The following is a 20,973-nucleotide window of genomic DNA, read 5'->3' as shown; positions in this document are numbered from 1 at the left end:
GAAGCAGTGAGCCTTTGTGTGGTTCTGCCTGGCTGGAATCAACATACCCACCGAGTGCATCCCAACCCTGTGTGCATCAGGTGGGGACCACCAGAAACATTTTACCCATGCAGGTGTGAGCTATGTGGCCCTTACACAGCAGGAATTTTTAAAGATGGTAACTTGGGCAGAACGCTGGCTGCTTGCCTTCTAGAAAGCTTGAGTCGAGGAGGAGGAGAACATAGGAATCGAGGCACATGGTGAGAGCCTTGGGATTCTCTTTCTAGTTAATTAAAACCACAACCTTATAACACAAACATGCACTAGCTTTGCAAAAATTTCTAAACATCTTCTGAAGAAAGTGTGTTCATAACGCTACAACGCCAAACAGCTACCCACTTCCTCAAAACGCAAGGAAGCAGACAGTTAAAAAAAAAAAAAAACAAAAAAAAAAAACCAGTTGTTTATCACTTCACTTTAGTAAGGCCTGAGATTCTTCCGAGCAGGGGCTCTGCATCCCAAGAGGCAGTGTCAACTGGGATATTTCTGGTAAATCTGAACGCAGAGCAGGGTGCCAGCCCCTGGGGGACTGTGGGTGGGGCTTGGGGAGTTTGGGTGCCAACCCCGAGTGACAGATGGATGGCCGGTTCATGTGAGAGAAAGGAGGAGACACGTGGGCAGATCAGTCTGGAACGTAAGAGTGCCTGCAAAGCAGTCACCAGGCAGAGAAGGCAGAGGAACTGAAGAGAAGATCAGAAAAGCAAGAAGGGCACAGCCTGTGACACACTGGCCACTTGACCAGCTACTCACCGAAATTAGAAGCAAAATGTCCCTGAAGTTGCCAAGGAACTGGGATTTCCACTTGAAAGGGGAGGCTACAAAAATAGGTAAGGTCAGGGTCCAGGTCTGGGGTTTCTTATGTGTGAGCACCCACTATTTGCATGCTGGGTTGTGGGAGCTCAGTCGGCCAAAGCACACCACAGAGCAACACGGAGCTTGGCAGAAATGTGCATCCAGGTGGATGTGTCCTGTGACGTTCCAGCATGCTGGGACGGGTTCTCTTCTCTCTGAGTGGGGGCTACATGGGTCAAGGGAACTTTGGACGGTTTAGGCTGTGCATTGAACACAATAACGGAGATTTTGTTCATGTCACCAGAGAGTCAGTTTTGTCTGGCGTGGAAAGTCGTCTGTTTGTTTCAGTAAGAGGACAGAGACTGGAGTTTTTTCAGTGATTCATCTGTGAATGAATTCAAGGGAGTGTCACATTTTTGTGAGCCCAAAGGCTAATGAGGGGCTACCTACAGTTTAAAGCAGACAAGGAGAACGGAGTGAGTGTAGAGGCCATTGAAGTCTAAGAACAGTGTTCTAAGAAACAGAACGTGGGAGAACTCAGGAGAGCTGGAAAAGATAGACTTTAGTTAGTTATTAAGGATAATTTGAGATGGTCATACCATTTCCCTCAACAATGGTGATATATTGCTTCAAATCTATTGTTAGTTATTATATAGATGTCTTGTTTTCTTGCCCCCTCCCCCCCAATGGACTCTCACTCTGTAACTCGAGTTGGCCTGAACTCGCTGTGGAAACTTAGATTCACAGAGACCCACCTGCTTTACTGTAGTGCTTGGATTGTCAGCATGGCCTAAATACCTGATATTTCTTCTGGTGTTGAATTTTATCTTTAAATTGATCATAGTCGTATGACACACACACACACACACACACACACACACACACACACGACTGTCTACTCAGTGAGATGATTTCTTGATTTTAGACTTTTTAGTGTTGAGGTGCTTGCAACAGCGTAGAAGGATCTTTCTTAGAAGAAAGTTTTGGCCAGATGGTTCATTGTGGTTGGTGTGTTAAAATAAGCAGCCCACTGTAAACTCACAAACAGAAAGCAGGTCAGAAAGAAAGGGGCTTTGAAATGAAACTGAAAGTAACCAGAGAAGCCATTTATTTCGGTGATCAGGAGCTCACATTTCCAAATAGAGCTGGAACTGTGTGCTGAGGCCAATTCCAAAATGTGACGCGGGGAAGAGCCTTCTCTCCTGCCCATACAAACACACATGTCTAACTACATACGTGTCTAACTCTCACTCTAAGTCACTCAGATTCAATTTTAAGGTAGAATATCTGTCCCCCTGCTCCGTGGTAAGTGTCCCACCTCCTCGAGCAAGGCATCCCATTCTCTCACCTTCCATATTTCAGCTAGAATGGGAAACTTGAGAAAATAAATGTTAGATTTTTTTCAGAGATATAGAAAATCATCACATTAGGTTTTCAAGCCTAGGATTAGACTAAGTGGGGTTCCATAGTCTCTCTGAGTGGTTCTTACAGGTGACCCCTGGATTGCTTACTGTAGAACACCCTTTACTCCTGGCTGAAAACACAGACCCTCAGAGTCTACCCTGACTGTGAAGTCAGACTCTCAAGAGAGGACCCAGGATCCTGCCTTTTAATGAGCATCTCCATCTGATGAGCTGTCAGGTCCCTGAACGAAGTGCGGCAGGCTTGGTCACTGTGCAAGTAACACAGTTCCTAGTGCCTGGACCCACTGGACAGACAATGTTTGAAGTCTGCATTATTATATTATATTATTATACCAGACTGCATTATTATTTAGTTTCCCTTACTGACATATAATAACAAGCACATAAGGTTTAGAAGAGTCTTTGCTGTTACCCACAACATCTACATGGTTGTCACCACGTAGCAGTGTCACACGAACTGGGATCCAGATCATAGGTAGAGCCCCCTGAGGAAAAAGTACTTGACTCAGTTACAAGATCTCCAGTCCCTTCTCCCACTTCCCAAGTCCATATACAGCTGTAGGCATCGGTTTATCAATGCCAGAAAAGCCACTTCCAGAGGAAGGGTAGTGTAATTGAGAGTCCACACAGGGAAGCCAGGAACTGTGGCTTTCTAGCCTGGGTAGTATGGTATAGAAGGATCGTGCTTCTCAGCCTGGTCACTGTTGACATCTGGGATTGGATAGTTCTTGATTGCAGGGGTTTTTCTGCACATTGTAAGACAGCAGCATCCCTGGCCTCTACTCTCTAGAGGGTGGTAACACCCCTCTACCTCCATCCACTGTAGCAACCAAAAAATGTTTCCAGATGTTGCCAAATGTCTCCCCGGGAAGAGGTGGCAGTAGTATTTTTCCCTAGATCACTGTACCAAAGTGTCACCGTTATAAGATCATGGGAGACTGGAGCCCACACATCACGATTTGCTTTCTAGTTCAGTATTTAGGAGGCTCTTACTAAGATGTGATTTGAAGGGAATGGGAGAAGGTGTGAGCGCTTCAAGAAAAAAAAGAGGCTCTTGATAGAAAAATACAAGACCCCCCACCCCATGGAGCCCAGCAGGGGGTGTGCTTGTCCATTCAGTTTCACTAATCTTGCGTGCTGAATCAGGGCTGGAGAGAACACCAACTCCTCCTAGACTTGGGGGAGGACTGTGCAGCTATGCTCTTCCTCAGAGAATGGCAGGTACTGTTAGAGTACCAGAACTGCCAGGAGACCCCCTGCACGGCCTGGGTGGCTCCTGGCGCAGAGATGAGAGGCGGAGAACTTGGCCACCTCGAACCTGACCCATCAGACCTGATGGAAAACAAGGGTTAGACATAGAAGGTTTGAGGGCACTGGTCTGGACTTGAAGTAGGACCAGAAACACATCTTTCTTCCTCAGATGTAGGAAGAAAACTTACCATCTTAGTCTAGCAGACCACTTAGAATAATAATGTCTCATGTGTGAGTACATCTCACTGATAAAGTCTGTTCCTATAGCTAACCACTGTTAACAAAAATTGCATGTTTTTGATGGTTTGCTGTCCTGAATTTGTTGTTGTTGTTTGTTTGTTTGTTTGATTGATTGATATGTAACTAGGCGTGCAGATTGCTGAGCTAGGAACCTCCAATACCACAGAAATGTTTTAGTCTAGAAGACACCTATGAATGATTGGAAAGTGTATAGGAAACAAATATACTAATACTTGACCAACAAACATGAAAATATATAATTCTATTAGTCGGCAAGTGCAAACGAGAAGCATCGTGGAACATTCATTCTCATCCACTAAATCAAATCAACTGAGGAAATCTGATAATTCCGAGGGTTATCCACGCCTCAGTGTGGGAGGGTCTCACAAGGCAAGCCTGCCACCATTGTGGAGGATGGCTTGACAGAGCTCTCCTGATTGATTCGAAAATCTAACCCTGTTGTGTTTCTCTCCAGAGACCACATCCTAGAGAAGAGCATGCCGGTGGGTTAGTGTGCGGGAGAAGTCTACATGTCATTAGCAAGGGAGTGGGTTAGTGCCCAGGAGCATCTCTGTAAGATGGAGCACGTCCCAAAAGCAGAGACTTATTCATTAGTTTACGCCCAAGTGAATGGAGCACCAACAACTTCATATTGGAATTCTCAGAATGATAGGGTGAAATGTATCCATATTAAGTTTAAAAACTACACATGCTTGTAGCAAAACTATAAAGAAAAACAGAGTTGGATCTTATCAAATTCAGGATTATTGTTCTTTTGGAAGAGAAAGGATGGCAAAAGCATTTATGAAGGCCCTATCTCACCAATCCACTCATGTGGTTATATATCAAATGAACAACAAAACAAATTCAGATACACACAATCCATCAAAAACATGCAAGGTTTGCTAACAGTGGTTAACTATAGGAAAAGACTATCAGAGAGATGTGCTCATACATGAAACATTATTATCCTAAGTGTTCTGTATTAAGAACCAGTGTAGCCGGGCAGTGGTGGCACACGCCTTTAATCCCAGCACTTGGGAGGCAGAGGCAGTCGGATTTCTGAGTTCGAGGCCAGCCTGGTATACAGAGTGGGTTCCAGAACAGCCAGGGCTATACAGAGAAACCCTGTCTTGAAAAACAAACAAAAAACCCAAACAACAACAACAACAACAAAAAGAACGAGTGTTACTGTATTGTTAAAAATACCCAAAGCTAGCACCCATTCCCAAGTGCTTGACCAAGCACATTGGCCAAGCTCTGCTCACAGCCTGTGCTCCTTTAGTTTCTCAGCAGCTGGCTCCATGTGAGCCCTGTGTGAGCTCAAGAGGCTCCATCCACTAAGCTAGGACCTGCACTTCCTGTTCCACAGATGTCTGTCCACACGTCCCACAGATGTCCCAAGTACATTGTCCCTAGCATTCCCAGAGCTCCATCATTCATTCCACGGTGCCAGGCCAGCCTGTATGGGTCCAGCTGGACACCGAATGCAGCTGCTCTCCAGTGAGGTACACTGATACCATGCGGTCTGCGGTGACCAAGGACAAGCGTGTTTGTGAATTCAGTTTTAGAGACTTCTTTACACTTAATTGTCAAACTTAACACATGATAATTTAGACCAGCCTGGGTCTGGGCCAAGGTAGTCTATTTTCTGAGCTTCTTGTCACTGTGGTCCTTGTGCAGCTCAGTGTCCCCAGAAGCTGAAGATTACCACACAGGCAGCAGAGCCATGGCTGGAAACACACTTTCCTTCACTGACATTGAGCAGGCACTCCTTCCAGGGCCACATCTGTCTTTCTGCAGAGGTTATGTCGTTGTCCCTTATTTGAGTAAAACTGTCCCTAGGCTATTGACAACTTACCTTTAAACTGTTAATGTTAAACAGAGGGACATGCCTTCCACTGTCTAGGCTGAGAGTCTTCTGGTGACTTGGGGAATGAAGGCTGAAAATCCCCTCTGGGTCTCCTGTAGCAGCAGCAGGGAGAAAACCAACTTTAATGGTAAAGGGAAGACATGTTTTCTACCCACTTGCACACGGAGTGCTATCTGCAGACACAAGGCATTCTGCACTTCATGCTAGATTAGGAGCTGAGTGGGCAAGCTCGGTGGTTTGCAGAATTCAAGTCTCTTAAATGGGTCTGGGTTGAGATGGTTTTGGCCTGGGCTTACATAGCCTTGATTAGCTAACAGGATCTGTCTTGCTGTGTATCTGTCTGGCACCATTTACAAAGCATCTTCAGAGCTCCGTGGGGATCCACAGAGCTGCAGATGGGAGGATTCAAGGGTCGGCTGGGAAGGATACGTTGGTGACAACCGTCCTTTCACACACAGGCTTGGAAGAGAAAACTTTGCATGAGATAGCACCATTTGGAGCTACCTAGGTAGCATGAGATATAACATGGGAGGGCACAAAAGGCTTGAATGGGGCTCTAGCTGTGGCCATAGCAGCTGAGGCCAACTGCACCTCAGGGGAAACTGGGAAATCATGGACACAACAGTAAGGCACAAGCCAGGGAGGAGGGCTCCGTCACAAAGGGCAGCAGAGGAAGCTTTGCAGAACCCTAGGAGGAACTGAGATAAGAAAGTCATAAAGAGAAAAGATGATTTGCCTCTCCCCACTTAACACACCATTACTTTTCTTTGAAAAAAAAAATCATAGGATTAGATGCCAGATGTAAAGGCAGCTGGCCTATTTCTCTGAAACCTGTAAAAGTTAGGTCTGGTTCTTCTTCCCAGCCCCTTGCCCCCAGAAATAAGACCCAGGCTCAAAATATCTTTACAAATACCTTGGCCATATAGCGAGGCTCTTCTCTGAGTAGATCACAACCCATTTATTCTAGCCTACATTCTGCCACATGGCTGTTTACCCATGCTCAGGCACCATGTGTCTGTCTCATCATATCTTCCCAGGAGAATCTCCCGTGCCTCACTCTATCCCAGAATTCTCTCTGCTTCCCCAGTACCTTCTAGTGTACTCTTTCCTATAGGCCGTAGGTTGTTTGAACTGACAGGTGATGCGTCCACACAGTACACAACATAGTCTCTCTATAGGAACCTACAGTAGAGGCAGACAGGAAAAAAAAAACCTACAAGACTATGCTGAAACAGTTACTAGGGTCACAGGGGACACCACTGACCCAGAAGTCTGCTGCTGCCATCTTCTCCACCCAACCATATCCTTCCACAGGATACTGACCATTGTTTCTTAAACTTTCTCTCATTAAGACCTTTGTAGCCCAGGGAATTTTTACACAACTCAGGTATATAGGTATTTTAAGTTGCTATACAAACCAATATTTATTGGTAGTAATTTATAAACAACTTTTCAAATAAGTCAGGTACGCCTTTAATTTTACCACCTGTTAAAAATGAGAGCAGATTCACACACTAGTGAGAAAGATGTATTTGCTTATTTTTTGCACGGAGAATTAAATCTTGGCTGAATATTTGACATTGCAGACTACAGGATCTTCAAGGGTTTTCAGAGCTAATTAATATTTGATTTTATAACTGTCAGTGCTGAGAACATTACTTTGCATAAATATGTAATATAAAATGGCATGAGTTGAAGAAGATGGTTAAGTGGTTAGCCAAACTGTCTGTTCTTGCAGAAGACCCAGGTTCTGTTCCCAGCATCCACTTAGCAATTCACAACCAACTGTAACTCTATTTCTAGAGAACTGAGTACTGGATTCTGGCCTCTGCAGGCACCACCCACAAACATGGTACACGTGCATACTTATAGACAAACAGTCATACACATAAAATAAGAATAAACAAATAAAAATAGAAGCAAGATGGCAAAAGTTGTTTAGGGCCGTTTCAGAAATTGTTAGAAATTCTGCCCCAATTGTAAGTCAAAATTCATGACATAATTTCTTTTGAATGAAACTCAAGTCAATTCAAACAAAATTCAAACCAAAGATTCTAATTAAATTCAGCCCCCAAATATACTAATTTGATACTAGCATGCTGAAGACTGAAGGTAAAAAAATGTTTTAATTGAACCATTTTGCTACTACAGAAGCGGACATGTTTGTATGTTATAGAATCCTGCAATGAGTAACCTGGGACAGTCTTGACTATGAGCCAGGCATGGGCAGTGTGTGTTGTGTGGTGTCAGGCACAGCACAAAGTGTGCACGTTGTATGTTCTGAACCAGGACTGCAGTAAAATCCTGGGACACTGTAGGCGAGTGCCAAACTCCTCACATTCACCATGTGTTGAGTTTGAATTAACTTTTGGGCATTGCATATTCAGAAACCTTTTACTGTTGATGTAATTTCCATGACTCCCACATCAGTCACAGGAACCTCCGTGGGGCTGCAGCCACAGTTTTAGAAGATCTAGGTGTGCATCCTTCGATGAGTCTCAGACTTCCGTTCCATCCTGTGTTAATTTACTGTGTGGCATCTTGTGCATCTTTTATATTGTCCCTTTTCCAAGAAAGGAACCAGACTAGAAGGGCTTGTGACGTAACCCGGCAGTAGCCGCCTCTCTTACATTTCCCAAGCACAGCTTGCCCACTGCAGACTTCAGCTGACTTCCCTTTCTCTCTCTTCCCACTTCCGGCACCGGGCACCGGGTCCATCATGACTCAGCTAATCTCTGGAAAGAGGGTATAATGGTTCTTCATGAACCATTTCAGCAGAGAAGCTGACTCCTTTAAGCTGATACCCGTGGATGCTCCTGAACTTGGTGATATGACAACTAGTCGCTTTTTATCACAAAAGTTTGTTCTTTACTCTGTGGACCTATGAGTGAGGATGACCGGAAGCTGCCTGGAAGAGCTGGCGTGGTCGTGAGAGTTGTGGAGGGTTGGACTGTCTGTTGATGACTGACAGGAGGCATGAGGCATAGAAAGGGCGTGGCCTTGCATGATGCCGATGGCTTGACAGCACATCTAGGACACATGGCTTATTCTGCAATAAGAATCGTAACACCTATGTGTTATGAGAGAGGAATAGTCTTTCCGATACATCACATATGTACGGTGTTCAGCAAATCTATGTTCTTTGTTTACAGACAACCTCATCTTTAAGGTCAGACCATCTTCAGGGGAAAGCCCACCGAGCATGCTTTATTTCGTGTGGTTCTCTCAGGCTTTATTTTTACTACAAGACTGGCTGAAAGTTTGCTGGTTTGGAAGCAAGGACTGGCATGTGCCAGCAGCTCCCATCCAGAGCTCCACATGAGAAGGCTGAGTTTCCAGTGCTCAAAGGTTTACCATATGCACTCCCTCCTGATAAGGCACCTGCACCTACTATGTTCCTATTTCTTTTTTTTGCTTCCAGGAAGCTGAGTCACACCAAGGTCTGCCCATGGATTAGCATAGATTAGCATACTTGCCTTGTTGGTCCTCGCTTATAATTTACAGTTTTCTTTGAAAGTGATTAGCTATGTGAACACAAAGATCTCATAACCCCCTTTCTTTGAAGGCATCCAAGAACATGCACTGTATCAATACCCCTGCTATATACCTTATGGACAGATTCCGTATTTTGCAGTAGCAACTGAACACTATGATCTGTCTCAGATGAGTCTGGAGAGCACGTTGGTGCCGAGGACCATTTCTTCACAGGTCTGTCCACACCCCTCTCTCCTTTAGAATTCCACGGAGCAGTGGCACCTTCAGTCCATTCAAGCCAGTGATGTCATCCATTCACCAGCTCATCTCTTTGCTCACACTAATCTGTTTACCCCTATTTGACTGGTGCTTCCCAAAGAACGTTCTTCCTGTCTGCTGTGCCTCTCATGTGAAAAGTACTCCCCCACCCCCCTGTGGGGAAGAAATCTCGTGGGCGAGGGGAGGGAGTCCGGGGGCAGGGTCCCAGGGCGGTCAGGCATCAGGGTCCCGGGCAGGCTTCCCACATCGCCAGTGGAGGGTCCCACATTCACGCAGCTGTCGGTGGGCGGTCTGGAGGCTGCATCGGCAAGGTTCCAGAGTTCCAAAAGCTGGGAATCATGCGGAGAGTCCATGCGACACGTGGAGTCCGGTTTTCCAAAGCTTTATTGTTCATGACATGGTTAATGGATATAAGTGGTACGCGCTTTCCCCATCAAAAGCCAGGGGAGACCAATCTTATAGGGAAGGGAGAAAGGGGAGGGAATAACTTAATTAGCTACGCCCCTGGCCTTTTGATAATTCATTAATATTTAAATCTCTGGAGGTGGAGACTTGTTAATCAAGCCCTCTACCTGTGTCCTACGTGACTAAAGGTGGCAGGTTAAATGAAGTTACCTCATCCAAGGCCCAACACCCCCCCCCCAACACACAACTTTCTGAGGAAATTTTCCTTAACCTCAAGTCCGTCACAGTTTCTATAAACTGAGCAGATTATGTCCCCAGGACTGACTGGCTTTGATGAGCCCTGCCCGAACTCCTCAGCCTTCTCAAATGTGCCTAGGCAGATCATGTTTCTCGATGATTCCAGATCCCTTGTTGCTAGATTCTGGTCTCTGGCAGCCAGTCATTTCTGTACTTCCTTACATCACTAATGGCAAGTCACCGTGATGACAGAAGTTTACCTATCACCTCCAGACTGTCAGCCTGAGTGCCCCGTGCTCTTTTTGAAACCCACATTTCATCTTTATTTTGGCCCTGAACTTGTTCTGAGCATCTCAAGGTCTCCCTTCCATCAGCTGGCCTTGGGGTGGGGGGCTGTTCAAGGTATTTTGTGTGTTTATCAGATTGAATTGTTTCACAAGGCCATGGCATCTGGGGGGAGGGTAGATATGGAGCTGGGGAAATCATCTTTAAGTCGGGAATCATTCTCCCTAGTCTCCAAAAGTCCTTCCAAATTCTTTTCTTAGCCTATCTGAAGCTGTTGCTGTAGCTTCTTCATTTGCTTTAAGAAATCTTCCCTTCTGCTCACACGTTGGAGGCCACATCTGTTGCTGTGTTGCAAGTCTCTTCCCAGAATCATGCAATCCCCCTACCCTTATGTCTCTATCCTACATCCAGCCCCTAAGTTTGTGATCCTACTTTTTGGGTGTTCTTCCAACTCCGCTCCTCCCTCCCCATTGCCATGTGGGATCAGTTCCCCATGAAATTGTTCCAATATGTATCTGGTAGATACATATCATTGGGTGTTTATTATGTGCTGAACAGTCAGCTCAGGACTCCTGGAGATAAAAAGATCAAGATTCTGACAGTTTGTAGATTACAGCTGCCATGAGTGGTTTCTGGTCATGACAGGGATGCTGCTCACATGAACTTACAGCGGGGCTGACAAGGTCAGCTCAGCCACAATTCCAGACTGGATCTGGGAGGGACTTATGAAGCCCCATCCTTACCTGAGTAGCTACTGGAAACTGATGACTGCTGAGAGAAAGAGAGCCTGTTTACTTCATAGGCCCACATGCCCATAGGCGATCAGATACTGTGATCAAGAGAGCCTGTTCGCTTCATAAGCCCACATGCTGGTAGATGATTGGACATCTGTGCACATTCTGGCAGCATTAAGTGGACTTGGTGGGTTTAAAAAAGAAAACATGAATCTGGCAAGTCAAAGTGGGGGTGGGGGAGAATGGGAGGCGCAGGTGAACTTGATCTGAAATTTCTCAAAGAATACAATTTAAAATATTTCAACAGTGCCTTTTATCTAAGGAAAGAGTTTTATCCCCAAAAAAGATTCAGACATAGCATAGAAGTGTGACTGTCATTACAACATTTAAAGGACCAACACTGGGTTTGTTCTGTGAGGCCCTAAATGCTGATGTGTGTCATTCCAGCCCATCTGTGCCTAAGAAACCTTCCACTTCCAGAATGCATTCTCATTTACAGCCAGCAGAGGACGCCCACAGACAATGTTCTGTGGTTCCATTGCTCTCCAGAAAGCCCTGGATTTAACCAGTTCTCTGAGCAGCCTAATGCTTCCACAAGGTCCATCCTTCTGTGGCCTGAAATGCCCGGAATTATAATGAATGGAAAACGTAAAAGGCCTGTTTGTCTTCTTAACTTAAAAGTAAGCTTCCAGATTAAAATATTTCTTGAATGAAAAGAAAAAGATCTTGATTTGGGAATCCAGTCCTTGCATAGAGATAGGGCTGGGATGGAATTTGAGAATACAACCCTCAAGGACACATTTACATGGGTTAGATTACAAGGTCAGCCCTTTGCCTCCCAGAGCAGTGTCTGAAGGCGGTCACTCTCCTTCTTCATAGGTTGTTAGGCAGCACAGGCCAGCCACTACACACTGTACCACCTATGACCTCACCTCCACATCCTGTGAACTCAGTTTACCTCCTTTCCAGTCTCTCACTCCACTCCCTGCCACTCTGAACATTTTGGAGAAAGTCTAACCATTGGGCTGACTGCTTCTACTCCAGGCTTATGATCTAGGTGGGTACTTTATCTCTTGTTTTGAATGTTTCAATTCACTGTCATTTAGTTTTCTCTGTGTGTCTCTCTGTGTCTCTGTCTGTCTGTCTGTCTGTCTGTCTGTCTCTCTCTCTCTCTCTCTCTCTTTCTCTCTCTCACATCTTCTCTCACTGTCCCTCACTCTCAAGACAGGGTTCTTCTGTGTAACATACCTGGTTGTCCCGGAACTTGCTCTGTAGACCAGGATGGCCTCAAACTCACAGAGACCCACCTGCCTCTGCCTCCCGATGCTGGAATTAAACTTGTGTGCCACCATGCCCAACCTAAATGACCAAAATGTTTTGGCCTAAAGTGAGACCAAACATCATGGAAGGTAACTTGTAGCTGAGAAAAGATGGTCATGTCCAGTGGGCAGGAGGCAGGAGACAGATGGGGGATATGGCAGAGACCAAGGACAAAATGTGCCTCCAGAGGCCCCTCTAACACCCTCCACTGGGGTCCAGCTCCCCAGGGCCCACCCGATTTTCTGGAGTCAGTGGATTAATCCACTGTAAAGTCAGCATCCTTTAGACCCAAAACTTCTCAATAGCACTGCAAGCTAGAGACCAAGCCTTCGGCACAATGACCCCAGGGCATAGCTCACGCCATTAAAGGCCTTAATTCTGCTCTGGAGAATTAAGAACTTACTTAATAACTTGCTACAGTTACATAATAGCTTGCTAAGGCTGTTGGGGATTGAGTTTCAACATGAATTTGGAAAGGATATTGGTCTCTCAAGCCACAGAATCTATCTACCAAAGTTTCTTTTCTTTTGCCCCAAACTCTTGTCAGCTTGAGAGGATTCTGGGCCCCTGTGATGAGAAAAGGAAGGCACACCCTTGGCTGTGTCTCTGAGGGGGTTTCCAAAAAGAATCAGCTAACAGGATTATCTAGTTTGTCCTAGGAGCCCAGAAGGAATTAAAAATGGGAGATCAGGGTGGGGGAAAGAGAGGGCTCTGTGGTACAGCTACTACTTTCTCTCTGCTCCCTAGACATCATGAGTTGCCTTGCCCATGTGTGTCCTCCCCCATGTTGGATTAAACTCTGATACCAAGAGCCAAAGCAAGTCCTCCAGTTGTCTTCCTAGCCATTTGCCAGGCTTTTCTCCTTCTCAAGGCCTCAACAGTTCCTCATACTCTTGTTGAGACGTTTATATTTCAAAGCGAAAAATGTGGCAGCTAAAACAGAATCGTCCCCCTTTCCTGTTACAAAGAGATTCCATCGGCTTCCACCTATACCTCCAGTTTTGCCTTCAGACATGAACATGGGTATTCATCTGGACACCTGCATATTATCAGGGCCTCCACAGTCTCCTCAGGTTGAGGCAGTAAGTAAGCCACTGGAGCATGATCACCGGGACTCTGTGCCCTGCCCACCTCCGGGCCCCACGAAGCCACCAGACATGGTTACCTTGGGAAAAGCTTTTCAGGGCTCATTTGCTCTCACACCGTCTGGCTCTCCTCGATTTCAGTACCCACTCTTTCTGAGACCCTTCAGCAGAATGCCCTCCTCTGTCACACCTCGTAACACTCAGGAGTCTCAGGCAGCACTGGCTATGGTCGTTCATGGGGAGACGTCAGGGTTCTTGTTCAGAAAGCATTAAGAATCACAAGATGGCGGCAGCTGAACATCAACCCAGGTGCAGGAACCTCGTCAGGGCAGGACCGCATTTGACTGCGTGGCACAGGCTGCATGTTTGTGAAGTTGGCTTTGACCAGGACTTAGTGCACCGGTCTGAGACCTTCCTGTGGCTTGACTCTCCAGCTGCCACTCTACTGTTAGCTGTGTTCTGTCTCTCTTGTGGATTCTGCATAGCTCAGTCGTTTGCTTGGTTGCCTTAGAGGCTTCTCTCCCCTACTTTGGTTAACACAGGATCCTGGATTTTCTTCCCAACCACTTTACTTGGCTTTAGTCAGAGGCTCTACTCTTCACATAGCCGCTGTAGCCAAACACTCAGAGTCGGCTTCATTCTCCCTTTTTGCTCCCATCTCACACGAATCCACTGATGAAGCTCTGGGCTCACCAGCCTGTCTCTGGTCTGACCTCGCTATTGTCCCAGACCCTGAAACCCCAGCGTTTCTCACCCTCGCCACGCCTCAAACTCTTCCAGGTAACACATTCTCCACACTAGGCCCCACTCAGCACTTCTTAAAAAGAGTCAAATCATGTCATTTGTTCCTTCAAGCTATCAATGTGCTTGGAATCAAATTAAAAAAAAAATCAGTCTTCATCCGTAGGCTAGGCACACCCTTACCAGCCTATCTGCAAGGGCTCTGGTCTTCTTGCCTGTGCTCAGTCAGGTATGAGGACCTCCAGTTCTGGAGGCACTCGGCTTGGGGTTTCTCAAGGCCAGGCCTCTGTTCTCCTTGAAATGCCCCTTCTGAGATTTTGCCATGTCCTATCTGATGCTTGTTCAGCCTTAGAGAAAACATGATATTTCCAAAGAGCCTTTGCTTGAGCACAGTCTGCTGTGCTCCAGTGCCTCTGCACCCCACCTCCTTAGTCTCTTCCTGACAATGTGATTTTGAGTCTGAAGTGATCTCACTCGTTTGCCCACGTGCACTGTAAGTTCCCTAAAGTCAAAGCTTTGTCTATTTAATTTACTTTCAGATCCTCCAGGAATTAGGATGCGCCTTCACGTGATAGCTACCACAGAAAATACCGCGGAATAGCTGGGCTTTTTCTGACTTTCCTCTAACTTGGGGACATTAAATTAAAATGTGGCCAAAGCATATTTACGTTTGTTATCTCTAGTTGCTGTTATTATGACAGAACAGTGGTATGATCTCTCTCACACACACACACACACACACACACACACACTCGTGCATGCACGCATGCACACATACACACACACATTTGGAGGGGGGGCGGTAGACTGACTTTTGGCTTTAGAAGATAATTTGGACACTGGGGAGGAGACTGAGAATTTGGACAGTCTCAGTCCCAGGGCCTCAGTCCCAGAGCCTCTACGGCTGGCAAGGATCACAAGGAGTATGCCTTGCTTCTTACATCAAAGTTTTCTAGAGTATGGGCAAGGAATTCCTCTGCTTGAGCCCTGAGGGGCCAGGCATGTAGGCATTCATTTCATCTGCCTCCCTCCCCTGCTCATCTCTAACTGGGCACTGGTTTTCTTCCTTACTGTCTAGAAAACAGCCATAAACTGAGGGCCACAGGTACAATGAACAACATAGCTTAGTTCTCTTTATTGGAGAAAAACCCAATTCACATTCACTACTGAGGATGAGAAAAGTGACCCTTGGGAAGTAAAAATACTGAGGCTGTAGAGTGTTCTTGTAGTAGTTAGGATTAGTTAACATAAATGAGCCACTGAGAGGAGGAGTAAGAGTGAGCCAGGGAGAGGAAGATGGGGGGAGGGAATGAGTCAGCAGAGCAGGGAGAGAAATCCAGCGTATGAAGGGGTGAAAAGGCAAACCAAGAGTGGGACCGGGAGGGAAAGGGAAGGCTGTGATGTGGGCAGAGGGAGGGGCTGCTGTATGCTTTTTCAGTAAGACCAGTAGCTAAGTGGAGCTTACCAACTACATTTTCATAAAATAACTCCTTTGCCTGTCCATTACTGCTGGCAGCATTCATGATGGCTGCTCTAGACACTTCACTAGGGCTCCACCACGGGGAGAGATTGGGAAACTAATCAGGGACTCCCTTGCAGCTAGGATTCTGGAACCAGATTACTTGTGTTGATTAAACTAGAAGATAAGATAAATTAAGGAAAGGTGTCTTCCTGAGGTTCCACCCATGGCTGCTGTGGACAATGCTGGTGAGCCAAGCAGGAACTCTCAAGATTTTCCAGCAGCTAAGCTTCAGATCCGGCCTTGTGTCCAGGCCGTCAGAGTATTGACAATCATCTCAGTGCTGAGACAGTTTCTTCTAGGTGGCCTCGGACAGGTGGGCGATGTAAGAGTCAAGTGTTATGGCTTGGGGAGGTGTTCTAGGGGATAAAAACTTGCTCCTTTAGTTCCTCCAAATATTTTACAATCGCCTAAAACTTTTGTAAGTCAGTTCCTTCTTGCACTAAACTCTTACTCCTACACTGCTGCATGCTGCCTTACTAGAAATTTTGCACTCATTAATAATTAATTAATCATTGCACTCATTCTCAAATCCAGGGAGGTTAATGTGAGGGATCACTCATGAACTCCAGGTGCCTGTGGCGTACGTACAGCTTTCTGGTCTTGATGGTTTCCTTTACTGCCCAAGCTTGGCTTTCCTGAAACTCAGAGATCTACCTGCCCCTGCCTCCAGACTGCTGGGATTAAAGGCATGTACCCTCAGACCTGGTTCTAAACTCTCTTTAATTCCTTTTACAGGTTAGAGGCTTAGCTGGGTGGGATCTTGCCCCTAGGCCACCACTCCCTTAATTCTATTTAATGTCAGGATTTTATCATCTAAAACACAGGACTCAGCGCCATTCCACTTCCTGGTGCCCCCTTTCTCCTCAAACTGTACATTTTGTAATTTTCACCATTCATCTTGTTCATTTTCATTATAAATCTTTATAAGAGCGAACATTGATAGCCATATTCCAGAGTTAATATTTGGCCATTTGGAAATTTTCTGTGCTATCACAGTTTACCCAGAACTCTTCAGTTTAGTCTCAGGCAGATTTTTCAAGTAAGGCAAAAAGCAGCCACATTTTCCACCAAAATATCACCAGAATGGTCTCTAGGCCGCATACTCATATTCTTCTCTGAAACCTCTTGAGCTGGGCCCCCACCATCCAAAGACACCACTGTCTTCCATGGTCCTACTAGGACGGCCCATTAAGCCCCATTTAAAGTGTTGAACTGCTTTTCTAACCCAAAGTCCCAAAGTCCACTTCCCTCCAAACAAAAACATAGTCAGGCCTATCACAACCATACCATGGTCCCTGGTACCAATTTCTGTCTTAGTAAGGGTTTTATGCTGTGAAGAGACACCATGGCCACAGACAGCGACTCTTATAAAAGAAAACATTTAATTGGGGGCTGGCTTACAGTTTCATAGGTTGATACCATTATCATCATGGCAGGAAGCATGGCAGCATGCAGGCAGACATGGTGCTGGAGAAGGAGCTGAAGGTTCTATATTTGGATCTCCTGAAAGCTGGCAGAGAGCTGCCACTGGACATGGCTTGAGCATCTGAGACCTCAAAGCCTGCCCCCAGTGACCACTTCCTTCAACAAGGCCACATCCTAATAGTGCCACTTCCTACTGGCCTATGTATGAAGGAACAATATCACTGAGCCATGCATATGTCAACAGATCCAGGGAAAGGAGGATATTGCACCCCTTCTCAGTTTCACCCCTTTCCCTCCTGCACCCCCTTTCCCTCTCTGGCACTCTGCTCACCTGCTTTACCCATGGACTGACTGTAGGCTTCTGAGAACCACAATGCATACTCCAGGTCATGCACTCCACTTATGGCTCTTTCATCATTTCTCACTGGTGTGCAGGCTCTGCACCCCAATCATAGGGATTAAGACATGTTTGTCTTCAGTCACCCAGAGCAGCCTGAAGTTTGCTTACACACTGGGTGGTCAGGGCTGTTGGCTTCTTTTCTGAGTTTGTTTGTTTTTCTCACTCCCAACCTAAACTTGATGGCCAAAGACTTTGGATGGAAAAGCAGTACAGGGTGGGAGAGACCAGAAAACTCCAGGGTGCAAAACTGGAAAGTGGTACTCAGGGCAAGAAGGAAAGTCAGAGGACCCTCAGCATGAACAGACATGGCCAAGAGCCACGCTGGCATCTGGCACCTCATAGGACCGCTAAAGCAAGTTCTGCCCCCAATGGGCAACACCCTTCCCTTTCATTTTCATACACATCACCTGCTAGCTCTCTTTCTGTTCCACATAATGTCTGAGTAGCTTACATGATTCCTAGATAACGCTGATGTCAGGCCTATAATCAGGATTTTCCCGGTGTGCTCAAGGGCTGGTTTCCGAGAGTACATGCCCTCCAGAGGTTTTATGAAGAAATGCATATGAACACACACATCCCCAATGAGGTCTGTAATCTCACAAAGGTTAAAAACACTGCTGTATGTTTCTAAGTGCAAAGAAAGCCTTTACAAGCTGGACAAGTGGCCCCCACCTCTCATCTAGGGTGTCTTCTGGCTATTATGTGTAAGGGAACGCAGAAGAAAAGACTAGGCTGGTGGGAAAGCATGGCATGGCTTCACTAGCTCCGTCCATGTTGTTCTAGACTAAACTCCATGGGCTCGACTCGTGCAAATGATAACAGGTGGAGGATGTTCCTAGGACTGTTTGAGCTGCTTTTAGTTAGTGGACTAACAGGTTCCAGCTGGCCCCTGCTGGCAGCCCCTGTGAACTGATGCTGTCAGGCGCCACCAGGTGGCAGCAAGCCTCCCAGAGCAGCAGCCTGTGCAGGTGGCCAGCAGCCTCTTCACGAAGACATTGCAGAAGTATAGGCTTTAATTTTGAATTTCATTTATTGTTGCTCTTCTCTTCCTAATTGTTGAGGGAAGAGTGTGTGTGCCAACTGCCCTGGGGTCACATATTTGGTCCTTATGAAGGGCAAGGAGAAAAATCACCCTCCACAGCCACACATCTAGAGGAGAGAAGGGCATGGGAGTTGTTTTAACTGATAGAGATTACTACTAGCTGCTATAGATATCTACCTAGAGGTTTTCTGTGACTATGATGCATCGTCTCTCTGAGGTAAACACTGAGGAGGGGGAACACTGATAAGTCTGAGTTTAACTCTGTGAGACACTTGTCAGCAGTTTGCCAAAGTGGCAGGAGCATTTCCTATCTGACCAGCCTCCCAAGAAAGCACCCTCTGTGTCTTGCTCGCCAGTCCTTGCTGTGAGGCTGACTTTAAATTTTACCGTATTTATTCCAATATGTTTGTATTAGTGCCCCACTGTGGTTTTATTTTACATATCATACTCACTAAAGAGATACAGTATCTTTTCATCTGGCAAAGTGTCAGTTTAAATATTTTGGTCATTTTAAAAGTTGGCCTGTTTTCTCAGGGATGAGTTTTGAGGGTGTCTCTCTTGTCCTTCCCCTCTTCATCCCCTCCTCCTCCCCTTCCCCCTTCCTTCCTCTCCTTTTTTCTTTTTTGAGTTGTATTTTATTGAGTATGTTGTAAGAGAGCAGCAGGCTGGGAAGTAAGTGGATTATCACCTTCAGCCAAGAGTCTGCTAAAGTAGATCTTTTGTCAGATGTGTGATTGGAGGTACGTTTCCCCTCGCTGTCACCTGCTTTTCAATCTCTTATGTATATCCAAGAGTGAAACGTGTTGATCCTGGTGGAATCTAGTATCAAAGTTTTCCTATGTAGATCATGGTTGTAGTGTCAGGAGTTGGTCTTGGTCATCTTAGCCCAGGCTATTCTGTGAAGAACAAATTAATTCTGTAAGTATTAGGGATTCTGAGTCTTTCCTTCAGCTACTTCCTGCAGTGGCTTATAAACATCTTCTTTCATTTTTTTTTTCTTTACTAGTACTGCCCACAAGAACACTCCCACAATCAGGCGTAACAAATATGGATTTTCCATCTGACCTCTCAGCCTTCCGTTCCCAGGCCTCCCAAAGACCATAGAACCAGCATTTTCTAAAGTATCGCTCAGATGAAGTAGCCAGTGCACATTTTATGGCAGAGCTGCATCCTCTGGAAGCTCATGCCCCAGATATTCTACCCCCAAAATAATGAAACTCAGTCACCTATCAACTGACACTTTAGGTTTTAGGCACCAAGCTGTTTGTTTGTTTATATTTGTGCTGTGGAACATTTTCCTGCATACGAAAGGAACAGATATTCTTGGAACCTTTTCTTGAATCTATGTGCAACTTCCTCCTCGTCCTCCTCTTGGGTCTGACTTTAAGCCAGCTCTGTTCACAACTGGTGTAAGAAGGCAACACCAAGGAAGAAAAGGAGAGGAGGCAGTGGTTGAGTGAAGAGTCAGCGGAGGAGACTAATGATTCATTCAAAGGCGCAGTTGCTTTTTTCCTCATCTTATTCTCAATTCACATCTAAATCTAAATTGTCTACTCTTGCCATCAAGATGGCTCCTTGGTACTTGCCACATAAGCCTGATGACTTGAGTTTGACTTTCATCTAGATTGTACAGAGGAAGAAGAGAGCAGTCTTTCCCTGACCTCCATTTATACACATATTTACTGTGACAAGTGCACAGGTGCTCACACATATGCATGTGCACACACATTCATCACACACAAAATAAATAAATAAATAAATAAATAAATAAACACTTGCTGGTTTTCTAAATTTATCCCAACCCAGTTTATTATAAAATACATAAGCTGTTTTATTTTTGACAAATTTCTGTTTTTGGGGCTGGATTTAGTTGAATGGAATTGTTCCCTAAAACATAAAGGAAACTGGGCCAATGACAGAAGCACTAGGAGTCTGTATTCCTACCTGGGGAATCATCCTTGCAGAATCCACCTAGTTCAGCCATCTTGGAACTCTGGTGTTGCACAGAGGTTTCAGTTTTCCAGGAGAAGGTTTGGGTGGTAAATTTGCATTTAATTTTGGTTAAATTCTTGATCTTAAGTTTCAAGATCTTAAAACATGAGTATTGTCTTAGTCAGGATTCTCCAGAGTCACAGAACTTGTGAAATGAATCTGTCTGTCTGTCTGTCTACGTATCAAGAGAATTTATTGGAATGACCTTCATGCTTCAGACCAGCTCATTCAACAATGGCTAGCTGTGCACTGCAAATCCAAGAATATAGTAGTTGCTGAGTCCCATAAGGCTGGATGTCTCAGCTAGTCTTCTGCATATGTTGGAATCGCATAGAAGTAAGTTCCAATGTCAGTGAAGGAATAGATGTGCTAGAAAGGGGAGGACAAATGGGCAAAGAGAAATCTTCCTTATC

The 20,973-nt window shown here is 45.5% G+C and overlaps 1 protein-coding gene across 1 annotated transcript in view; it reads left to right on the top strand.

Annotated features, from left to right (window-relative positions):
• The first annotated feature begins 567 nt into the window (after positions 1-567).
• Positions 568-20,973, top strand: part of Arhgap25 (Rho GTPase activating protein 25) — an 80,627-nt gene continuing 60,221 nt past the window's right edge. Inside the window, exon 1 of the mRNA XM_034511791.2 lies at positions 568-866. Within this exon, the coding sequence (XP_034367682.1) occupies positions 806-866 (61 nt within the window). The 5' untranslated portion in view covers positions 568-805. The remainder of the gene's footprint in view (positions 867-20,973) is intronic.

This window comes from Arvicanthis niloticus, chromosome 9 (genome assembly GCF_011762505.2).
Source record: "Arvicanthis niloticus isolate mArvNil1 chromosome 9, mArvNil1.pat.X, whole genome shotgun sequence".
Lineage (NCBI taxonomy): Eukaryota > Metazoa > Chordata > Mammalia > Rodentia > Muridae > Arvicanthis > Arvicanthis niloticus.
The sequence above is the reverse complement of the archived record's forward strand: the minus strand, read 5'-3'. Positions and strand labels throughout refer to the sequence as shown.